The sequence below is a fragment of the Maniola hyperantus genome, chromosome 1, assembly GCF_902806685.2.
Source record: "Maniola hyperantus chromosome 1, iAphHyp1.2, whole genome shotgun sequence".
NCBI lineage: Eukaryota > Metazoa > Arthropoda > Insecta > Lepidoptera > Nymphalidae > Maniola > Maniola hyperantus.
Genome location: NC_048536.1, coordinates 7244593 through 7256682, shown reverse-complemented (window position 1 = coordinate 7256682; position 12090 = coordinate 7244593). Strand labels below are relative to the sequence as shown.

The following is a 12090-nucleotide window of genomic DNA, read 5'->3' as shown; positions in this document are numbered from 1 at the left end:
ATGTACTATCTACCTAAGTCATTCTAATGTATCTAAATTAAGTCTTGGCATTAAGCTAGAATAACTAAGCATTATTAGCCATCATTCTGTATTAAGCGACCCCGGTAAAAGTTACATTAAAAACAATTTTGCCTAACATCTAGCAAATTTCATTTATAACACCTCATATGCATTACAAGGGAGTCGACGGCTAGCTTCTATTCTTTACTAGGTAGATAGATCAAGTAAAGTAAATTAAAATTATTATTTTTTTCCTCTAATCTTTGTAAGGTGGTAGATTATTCCGTATCCGGGTATATTTCTATTCCGCCCCATTTATCACCCTTACAGTGCGAGTCGGACTCGTACACGATGGGTTCCGTAGTACCATCGTACAAAAGTAACAATTTTTTTTTGTGATGTAGGTAACCACAAATTCACGGGTTTTCGGATTTGTCGCTTTACTTGTGCTAAGGACTTAGGTATCTACCTGCTAAATTTCATGATTTTAGGTCAACGGGAAGTACCTATAGGTTTCTTGACAGACAGACAACGTAATGATCCTATAAGGGTTCCTATATTCCTTTAAGGTACGGAACCCTAAAAAATATGTATAAGTAGGTAAATAATTAATTTTCGATTACCTAAGTCAGCTTTAATTTCAACGTGTACCTATTATTTTCATTCAATCAAAACTTAAACAACCGGACAAGTGCGAGTTGAACTCGTGTGGACAGGGTTCCGTACGATCCGTAACTTTGTACGCACAATATTGAGAGATTTACAATGGTATTTTAATCCCATAGACTTCTTATACGATTTCCTATAATCTGTCAGTCAATATTGACATACAAAGTAAGTATTTGATCAACTAGGAAATTGCACAGGCAGAATCTGTGTGGGAGCCACAATATGATAATAAAATCCGTTAGTAGCCATAATCGCCCTGTATTATTAGGAATTTTACTAAAGAGGATTTCTCAAGATTTAGATGCCTAGAATCGGACATCTAAACGTAGTACTTCATGGAGACTTCATGGAGTTAGTTTTATTATGATTATAATAATGAACTTTGATTACGATACAAATTAATACAAAAAAAACCTTTGTTTTTTTTTTGCGTAAAACATTTTCATCTAAAATCTAAATCAATAGGTTAAACAGTCATGTGAGCTCCATCCGCTTTAATGGGCTTAACCTGGGTTTAACCTACACTTGGTATTGGATAAAATTATTAAGGACACTATAAAAATGAAATAAATCGATAGGTAACTTTAATTATGTAAACAGCGCCATCGGTTGCGTGCTACATATATACCTAGGTAGTAGGTACCTGTATTATATTATCTAGTCATAGGGAAACGTGCCGATCAATATAGGATGTCGCATTAAAAATTATGTAAGTATCTTGATTAAAATAAGTAAGAGGTAAGAAAAAACTATAATTTTCATCGAGCTTTTGGCGTCTCTACGGACGATGTCCACCAGCCACTTGACCATTATCTAGTTACCATAAATGAATTATTTATCAATTGCCATGAAGATTCATAACTTTTGTCGTTGAATAAAACATTAGGCAGGTACGTAGGTATCGAAATCGAACCGCTCATTGTAGGTATGCCTCAAAAGCTTGGGGCTTGTAGGTACATGTACAATACGAAAAAACTAAAAATCTCGATTTACCGAACTGTTCTCGTAGCCCATACGCTTTTCGATAATGTTTACAAAATGCTAATTATATTTTCTAAAAAATACAATTTTCATCGAACTTTTGGCGTCTCTAACGGACGATGACCACTAGCCACTTAAGCATTATCTAATTACCATAAATGAATTATCAATGAATATTCATAACTTTTGTCGTTGAATAAAACATTAGGCAGGTAGGTACCGAAACCGAACGGCTCACTGCATATATAACTCAAAAGAGTCAAAAGCTTGGGGCTTTACAATACGAAAGACACCTTTACTTGGTTAAAATCTCAATTTACCTAACTATTCTCGTAGCCCAAGCTTTTCACTTATTTTGAAAGTGGCGAAAGAAGAAAATATGTTACAAAATGCTAATTACTTATATTTTTTAAATTAATAAAACAAACAGGTCCGACGTGTTAGGTACCTAGGTATCTACAGGATCTTGAAGATGTAACCTACCTACAATAACAAACGTTCGGCGCTAGGCTTTGCAGTATTTATTTAATTATAGGATTACCATCGCAACACTCGCCAGACCCGACCTATCGCCGCAATGCCGTTAGAATTACCCCTTTCAGTGATTATTACTAGCGAATGTTTGCCACGTAAAGTCGCTATTTTTGGTGGTATCAACAGTCAACATAACATAGCTCTTGCCAGACGCAGTTTTACCTAAATTATAAATCAATGGATAACCCACATCTAGCCAGAATGTGTACTTACCTACAAGGTTCGTTCCGACATTTCGTGATGCACAAGGTTGATTTGAATATTATGCACAAGGCACAATATGACTACTTACTTAGAGATGCCATTTGCGATGTTTCCCTCGTAAATATATAATGCATTTCGGTTCAGTATAGACACTCGTCTACACCTACTTTCCACCGAATGATTCCATTCGTGGGAAAGTTTACACTACGCTGACCTATATTTATTCCTACCTTGTATCTTGACACTGACAATATTTTTATATCGATTGCAACGATGTTATCTACTCAGTAGTGAAACCTACTTCTACCATACGTACATGTGTTCATGAAACTTATAAATAGCACTCTATTTTTAAATCCATAGGCGTCTGTCTGTACTGAACGGTAACTATAGGTAGGTAGTATGGAATGTGTGGAATGAACCTATAACTGATTTTGATTACCATTGCGATAGTAACCAAGGAATAAAGGAAGCTTTAATTTCTACAATAAACAATCTTGATAGATATATAGCTGGGTACCTACTTACCTTTTGTGGTACCGTTCGCAAGCATATAGAATTCGATCTTTGTAGGTAGGTACACGTAGATTTACCTGCTGTACAGCTACGGTCTACCTATCTAATAGGTACATACCTATATCTGAATGTCTAAATGCCCTATTTGAGTTCCTAAATGGTTGATTTTGAGAAATGCTGACGCGCCTCAGGCGACTTCCTTACATTTTATTTTTACCAGGTTCCTATGGCGGTACGGAAACGCAATGATTCGCTCCAAACGGTGGGGCCGACAGAACCGCACTGTAGCAGACCTCTTCACGCAACGCGCCCTCAAGAATCCTGACGCACCATGCTTCATCATGGTCGGAGAAAAGACTTGGACGTTTCGAGAGGTAAACTGCCTCAATAGTTTTTTAACTACCAAAACATACAATCGTGGCACGGCAGTGCGACGACGGAAACTAGGTAGGACGTCACATCAACGCGTGCGTACGCGTGTGCATGTGTATGGTAACACAAGAAGCAGGTCAAATTCATGCGCGCGGCTGCGCCCACTCGCTCTTCGCAAAGTGAACATCGAAGGGTTACAGTTCCTCGTGTTTGCTGTCGGGCATTATGTTTGTTTGTATGCAGGCCTCCTACAAATCTCCTATTTAGTTAAAGGACAAGGTGAGATGAAAAATGCACTCAAGTTTTATCCCTATTCGAGCAAATAAATTATGACCCAGGCCTCTGTTATTTCCAAGTTTTTCAGTCAGTTTTCCTTGAATCTTCGCGTAACCACTGAACGTGTAAGGTAAACCTACATAATTCAATTACACTCAAGAAGGTGGGCACGCATCACATTAGTCTATCCAGCCCTTACAAATTCTCTGAGAAAACGTAGGGGATTTTCTAAGACAACTTTGTCCTTCAGGTTGCGGAGTTCTCCAACCAAATAGCGCGGGTGATGCAGGACCACATAGGCTTGAAGCGCGGTGACGTGGTGTGTGTGTTCATGCCCAACTGCGCTGAATACGTTTGCACATGGCTCGGCATGGCCAAGCTCGGCGCCGTGTCAGCCCTCATCAACAGTAACCTACGGCATCGCCCGCTTTTGCACTGCATTCAAGTGGCCAAGGCTAAGGCAATTATTTATTCCGAATCACTGGCTGATGGTAAGAAACATCTGTTGTGCCTACCCTCCCTTCCATTTATCACATAGCTGATACCAGTACGCGATTTCGTCCGCGTGGATTTAGGTTTTTAAGAATCCCGTGGGAACTCTTTGATTTTCCGAGATAAAAGTAGCCCATGTCACTCTCCACATCTTTGACTATTAGATACCCATGCAAAAAATCACGTCAATCCGTTGCGACGTGATTAAAGGACAACCCAATAAACCAACAAACAAACACACATTCGCATTTATAATATGGGTAGTGATGCTCCTAGATCTTTCTGCAGTTCTCTTTCTTTGTAAAATTTTAGTAAATAATTGAAAATGATACCGAGTTTATTCAAATTGGTCCAAACTCCAAATAGTAATCTAGCTAGTACCTACTGCGTATTTTTTTAAACTTATTAATAGCAAGAGCTCTGATCTTGAACCTGCGCAGTGGGTGATATATCGATTGTTTTGGTGGTACACGCCTGGGGTATCTGTCTACGTCTAGACATATTCAAAGTCAGAGCACTTTTTTGTGACACCAACTGTCAGAGTTTCTTACGCAGTGCGAGAAAACAAAAGGTAGAAATAGGTATCTTCTTATGGACAGCCGACAGACTGGGGAGGGGATCCTTCACTGCCTTCTATAACCGTTTACCTGAAACCAACGGTAACTACATTGTGTTTTATTTGTCCAGCCGTCGCAGAACTAGTCGATGAGCTTCCTCCAGAACTGAAACGCTTCCAGTTGAACGGCGAGTGTGCGACAGGTGTCATTGACCTCTGCGCCGAGATGTACAAGCATCTACCGGAATACCCCGTAGTGACCGACAAGCCACAGTACAGAGATACGCTTCTGTACATTTACACATCGGGCACCACAGGAATGCCTAAGGCTGCTGTTTTGCCAAATTCCAAGTAAGTGGAAGAAATTCTCATGAACATCTTTATGTTCCAGAGACTAGTTATTTGTTACGCGATTACGCGCCGCAAGGCATCTTGCGGCCGCGGCCTGAATGATCCGACTTACGACGCGAATCACCTAGCAAGTTTTTGTAAAGCATTGAGCGAGCTCGCAGTTTTTAAAGATGCAAATGCTGAGTTTCGCGAGTTTCCCTACGAGCCCCTTCAACAGCTTGAACTTTGCCTCCAGGTACCTGTTGATAGTGGTAGCGACGGTGCACATGCTGGGGCTGCGCCCGTGGGACGTTATGTACAATCCGCTGCCGCTATACCACACGGCAGGCGGGCTGGTGGGCACGGGCGCCGCGCTCGTGGACGGCATCCCCTCCGTGCTGCGGACCAAGTTCTCCGTCACCAACTACTGGACCGACTGCATCAAGTACAACTGCACAGTGAGGACATAAATGTTTTTAACTCATTGCAAACATCTATGAATTTGTTCATCAGTTTTTATACTTTTGTTAACTTAGTTACTTAGGCAAAAAAAGATTTTACTTGATCATCAACTAGGATCAACAATCGACACGTCACTTGACATCAGTCTGAGTTTATTATATTTTATGGTATTTAGTAGGTACCAAGTAGAAATAATAATGTTCATTAAATGCAAAAAATCTAGATAGAATCTTAAGAATGGCTAGGATAGGTAGTAAGATCAAAGTAGTATATTGCATCCTTCATTCCCATTTACAGCACTAAAAAAAATGTTACATTCGGCGCGCTACGACTTGTGGCTTATAAGTAGGATCATAGTATAGGTACCTACCTACTTAAGAAGATTTATAAAAAAACGATAGCTTTGATCTAATATATTTACATATGTACTTCAAAATCGCGATCCATTGAGATCCTCCTCCTTTTTTGAGTTTTATGACACTGAAATACACATGTACTTACAAGTAACAAACCTTTTATGTTCTGATAAAGGTGGCACAATATATCGGCGAGATGTGCCGCTACCTGGTGTCGGTGGCGCCGCGGCCGACGGACGCGCAGCACAGCGTGCGCATCATGGTCGGCAACGGTATGCGACCGCACATCTGGCAACAGATTGTCGACAGGTACAGTGCCAGCTAAATAATAATCAACGAAGCGATTGCTTGTAAATTGAGGGGTGCATGTGATTGGCTGACCCGTCGTCGGCGCGGGTGCATGCGATTAGTTGCTCCTTCGGTGTGAGTACACGCGATTAGTTGATCCGTCGACGTGGGTGCATGCGATTGACTGATAAACCAGCGCTCGCTGTCTGTATTCGCCATTTTTTCGTGCTACGCCTCTTTATGCTCAGAATATTTGCCGGGCAATTTACCTACTACTGTTGTTTAGCTTTTACCATCATCAATTAATGGGCATGTGGAGGTCAACAGTTAAACATAGGCTTTTTCTAATCATCACCATCATAGCCACCACCGCCACTCTGTTTATATCGGGCGAAAGACATACAGTTAATAGACCCGTATAATATCTAATACTTTTTGTTTAGACGTTTCAGTCTTATTGACTAACAACATTATGTAATTACCTAACTGCAAACTTATATACATTTGTGGTTTAAAACATTATTCATAGGTAGTTATCTACTTTGAATACTGGGTTATAGGGTTATCTGTGCAAACCAACTATGTATTTTGAAAAACAATGATTAGTAGCTACTTACTACATTTAATAATGGTTTACTTTAATAATATTATGTCTACCTATTCTTGAAAAAGCCTTGAATTTCATTGATAATAAAATGTATGTATTTGAATAGTGACTATTGACTGATGGCATTATATACGTAGGTAGCTAATTATATTTTTCGTTTTTATGTCACTCACCGCAAGAATGTATTGTATTGTTTTAGGATCTCCAACACTATTAACAAATACCTCTACTTAATTATGTATTATTTGATTGTCTTTACTTAATCGCTTTGTACCATTGTGCGTATTAAATAGGTACAGAGATCGTTGCTGCGTAGTGAGTCATGAGCTCCATATCCCTAATTTATCTCTGTATATAAACAGTAGCATGTTTGCTCTTTTGTATTAATTGACTTATTATCCTTTGTTTAGGTTCAAAGTGCCGCAGATAAATGAAATATACGGCGCGACGGAGGGTAACGCGAATATCAGTAAGTAACTGCCTAATATATAAATGACCTACAAAGTACCTAATACCTCACAGTACCCTACCTGTTTACCTACTCCGTAAGGCCAGAACACACTTAGGTATTACACGTCAAATCTTTAGGCCAAAGCACATGTGATTCTTTTAACAACGGCGATCAGAGATGTGTTTTACCTATTGTGTGTCTACTGTCTAGCCAGACACAGGTTGTTTAGTAAAAAATTTTTTTTTATATTTTTATTCAGATACAAGTTAGCCCTTGACTGCAATCTCATCTGGTCGTAAGTCTAAGGTGGAAGCGGGCTAACCTGGAATGGGTATGACAGTTTTTAATAAACCCATGCTCCTTTGGTTTCTACACGGCATCGTACCGGAACGCTAAATCGCTTGGCGGCACGACTTTGCCGGCTGGGTGGTAACTAGCCACGGCCGAAGCCTCCCACCAGACCAGACCAGAAATTTATAAATTATAAAATTCCAAATTCCTGCCAGGAGTCGAACCCGGGACCTCTTAGTAATCCGGAAACTCCTACCTAGCGTTTACCATTGCGCCAGGGAGGTCATCATATATTATCAGTTATCACTAGTGAAGTTATGACTTAGCGTTTAGTTACTTGATGCAAACTATAGCACTATATTATGTCAAATATAATTTGATATTTGAAAATTGAACCCTATCTGTTTGCATTAAGGAACTTCACTAGTGGCAGGCATGGCAGGATAATTATTTTTATTAAGTGACCACTTGTGGCCGTCGAGACACTTTCAAATAAAAATGCCTGACACCACGTTTCTTTGGTATGTCGTAACTTGTATACTAGTTACGACATACCAAAGAAATAACGAATAGAATAGAAGTATTTTTGTGGCCTTATTATTTATTGCTTACACAGTTTATCGTGTGTATGCGACAGATAGCATTGTGTATTTTCGCATCCAAACATAATATCATGTTAGTATAATTATTAACCATGTATAGTACGCGACAGGTCGAGATGGCAATCGGGGAGGGAACGCCCCGCACACACGCACAGCACCTGCGCTTACCCGGGGCTGGCGACCGCGGGTGACGTGAGGGTGTGCGGGGCGTCCCCACGCCTCAGACCCCGATTGCCATCTCAACCTGTCGCGGACCACACATCGATAAGCTATAAAGTGATGGATGTACCTACTACTTACATAACATGATGAGATAGTAAGCAACAATGATTTAACTCGAAAAAGTCAAGAATCCAATTTCAACACTAAAAAAGATTCCGACGAATTGAGAACCTCCTCCTTTTTTTTGGAGTCGGTTAATATGACAGTGCGTTTGAATTCATCACGGTTATTTTACATAGCTCTATCTAGAAACTACCTATGTAATAATTCTGACGGATAGGTAAGTAGGTACTGAGACTGACAGTATTTATGGGCAGGTGAGTCACTTGAAAAGAGCAACCGCCGAGTTTCTTGCTGGTTGCCGTTATGCCGTGTTATTTGATGCTTGAAGCTATCTATAGTACGCGACAGGTCGATATATCAATCGGGGAGGGAACGCCCCGCACACCCGCACAGCCCTCGCGCTAACCCTTTGCGGGTGAAGTGAGAGTGTGCGGGACGTCCCCCGCATTCCCCGATTTCCATCTCGACCTGTCGCGAACAGGACAAGCAAGAAAATAATTTTGAGAAATATCAGTGTCTATACATATAGGTACATAATAGGTACTTAGGTACCTATAAGTAGACACAATGTAGCTAGTCTTATGATGTATCGTGTGATACTGTTTGCATGCTGCCACAAAGTCTTGGTCAACGACCTTAAAATTGTTGGCAATTATACATAGCACCCTATTCATAGATCCGCAGTCTACATAACTACAGCTAAGCTGGCTAGCTACGATACAAAAATAATACGCAGGTTGCAGACTGCGGTGTATGAACAATCAGGAAATAAGTACACACATCAAGTCTGTTATTTTATTTATAGCCGATTATTCAGTCGTCAAATCACTGCTCTTCTAAAACAAGTACCTAAGTACTTACCTACGCTAGACTTGTTGCCGAGCTGTTTTTGAAGCAACTTGATTGTAGGTAGCCATTTTCGCGGTGAGTTAGCGCTTATAAGTAGAGTTATTTGTTATTTATTGTTATAAATGTGGCACAGTTAAGAGCACGAGCTATGTACTTTGGACTTGGGACAGGCCCCATGGACAGCATAATTCAAAGCCCAGCTAGGGGCCTGTATTTACTTGGAATCTCATAATTTTTTAACAATGAAAGCATTATGAACTTGTGAGTCTTGGCAACCAATGTTTTTGCTGGGATAGCTTTTACAGTTTCTTCAATGCACAAAGAATAACTAAGTTATAAGGTTACCTATACTTTTATGACGTAAGATGCCCTTTAAAACGCTTTTTGACGAAGATGCATATTGATAATCATTGTGCTGCTTATCCTTAATTGAGTAGGTAGCTTGTAGGTACATAATTATTAATTAATAATAAATAATTTATGTGTTTTTAATACATGTTATTTTTTGATTATGAGTTAAAATAAATTGTTTTTATGTTAACTTATGTTTACATACAATGTTTACATATGAAAAGGTTCAGGGTACAGTATATTATATCATTGAATAATTAACATGTGCTGTAAGAATTCCTCGAAGTACCGTTCTCGTGTTTTGTAATGTTACGGGATTCTCCAAAAACTTTCTCGGGGCAATTGCCCAAGTTAGATAGGTAACTGTAAATTCAATTTCACCACGGTGCGGTGTACCTGCTGCGAAGGTCATTCACTCAACGAAGCATTCTACCACAGTTTTACGGTACCTAGTACCTACTAAGCTTAAAATGAAACGTTTTGTTTGTACACATGCCCTCAAATAAAAAAACTCTTCCTGAAACCTGCACAGTGGGGGATATGTCGATCTACTTGATGGTTCGGACTATACGGAGTGAGGACTGAGGCCCAAAGACTAGGTTGTCTGTTGTTCTGCAGCGCTATTGGTCCAGTATCTATAACCTGCATCAATATAGGTACGGTCTATTACCTCCTACTCATGCAGAAACATCCAGCTACCTACTGTCGTCTAAAGACCTTTTTACTCAGATATGCATTTTTTACGTGACCCCATCTCGGCAGATTTTTATGTGTCTACTACTAACTCGGTGCTTTCTACTCGGTCGTCTACTAGCTGATGCTCGCGACTTCGCTCGTTCGTGTGGATATAGGTTTCCAAAAATCCTGTAGGAACAAGGAATACGCAACAAACACATACATATCCGTATTTATAAATTAATATTAGTAGAGATTTTAATGTGATAAAAGGTAAGAAGTATATATACGGTGTTTGTATCGGCAGTAAACGTGGACAACACGCTAGGCGCAGTGGGCTTCCTACCCAAGCTGGTGCCCACGTGCCTGCACCCCATCGCGCTGGTGCGCACTGACGACAACGGCGAGCTGGTACGCGGCCCCGAAGGCTACTGCATACGATGCAAGCCTAGTGAGTATTCATCATCATAATCATCATCGCAACCCATCGCCAGCGCGCTACTGAGCACGAGTTTCCTCCGAATGATAAGGGTTTAGGTCATAAACTACCAGTCACCACCATGGCCAAGAGTGGATTGGCAGATTTGACACAACGAGAACTCTCAGGTGTGCAGGTTTCCTCGCGTTGTTTTTCTTCACCTCTAAAGCAAGTAGTGACGACGAAGAAGCGAGTAGTGACGTCCTTGGTGTTGGCGGACAGTGCAGTTGGTAGCACCTGCGACTGTCCGCGGGGAAGCAATTATACCGACCAACAGATTCCCTCCCCCGTCTCGTCCCTAAGACCCCGCATGATTGCTCTGTCTAAAAGTCTCGTCGACCGACTATAAAACTGATATATATGAAGTAACTCTTTAGGTTGTAAAATTACTGTAGCAAGTTCCTCAATTTTTCCCCTTATTCTTTTTCTAATTCCTTTACTAATTTTATCACTGGCTTAGGTTATCCATACTTAGTTACGAAAGTAAGCGCCAGTTATCGCACTCGCGGTGAGTATACTTAACTAGTAGTTACTAGTTACAGCCAGAGTTGTTGAGACGGGGGTGGTTGGAAGTCGGTAAGATCGCAAGTTCAAACGCCAGACTCTGGTTGTTGTTTGAGGCAATACCAACCTACAATGTGAGCGGTCCAGTCTCCTCACTACTCCTCCTTATACGTCCCGTCCTAAGTACCGGCGGCTACTTTGAATCAATTTATAATATTTTTAAACAATTAATTGTTTTTCGTGCTACCTGAGAACATATATATTTAATTATTGTAACTTATAAAAATCATTATTAAAATATATGCAAGAATACTTAATACCTATTCTAAGCTTAATACATAATTATTATGATATTATCGTGACGGGATGTGATAATTATCTTGATTCTTTATTAAGTATAATAATTGTGAGTACAGTCATGTAAAAAATATATAATTGAATGAGATATAGAATTGTTATTAGAATAAATAAAAGAAAATCTTCTTCTTGATAATTATTATTACTATAGGGAGTCAGGGCCGAGCCGATACATTAACATTCCAAGAAGGGAAGACAAATCGTCCGAAAAAAATTACTTGTACATTCGTTTTATAGGCAGACTGCAAAGTACCTATAGTATGCGACAGTTCGAGATTGCAATCGGGGAGGGAACGCCTCGCACACCCGCACAGCCCCTGCGCTAACCCGGTGCGGGCGAGGGCGGGTGAAGTGCGGGTGTGCGTTGCTTTCTCAACCGGTTGCGGACTATACCTATTATTTAAGCTTGACATACACTACGTGCCGGAAAAAGCACGACAGAAAGGTCACACATGCAAGGTGCATGAACCACGTGACAGCAGCGCGCGAAGAAGACTGTCGTCGTAGTATTCGCATTGTGCATGCCTTCATACTGCAACTACAGTTCCCTGTGAACTTCTGGAAGCCACGTTGAACTCGTTTCCGTCGCGCGTTGTGTGTGTTT

At 40.4% G+C, this 12090-nt stretch overlaps 2 protein-coding genes across 2 annotated transcripts in view; one reads left to right on the top strand and one right to left on the bottom strand.

Annotated features, from left to right (window-relative positions):
* The window catches only part of Atg17 (autophagy-related 17), a 179809-nt gene extending 169866 nt beyond the window's left edge, over positions 1 to 9943 (bottom strand). The window contains exon 1 of the mRNA XM_069503985.1: positions 9933 to 9943. The gene's annotated coding sequence lies outside the window, so the exon portion shown is untranslated. The remainder of the gene's footprint in view (positions 1 to 9932) is intronic.
* Positions 1 to 12090, top strand: part of LOC117985571 (long-chain fatty acid transport protein 4-like) — a 28207-nt gene that overhangs the window by 10250 nt on the left and 5867 nt on the right. Inside the window, exons 2-8 of the mRNA XM_034972333.2 lie at positions 3125 to 3278; positions 3803 to 4043; positions 4732 to 4951; positions 5187 to 5388; positions 5924 to 6057; positions 7054 to 7112; positions 10455 to 10598. Coding sequence (XP_034828224.1) covers positions 3125 to 3278; positions 3803 to 4043; positions 4732 to 4951; positions 5187 to 5388; positions 5924 to 6057; positions 7054 to 7112; positions 10455 to 10598 — 1154 coding nt within the window. The remainder of the gene's footprint in view (positions 1 to 3124; positions 3279 to 3802; positions 4044 to 4731; positions 4952 to 5186; positions 5389 to 5923; positions 6058 to 7053; positions 7113 to 10454; positions 10599 to 12090) is intronic.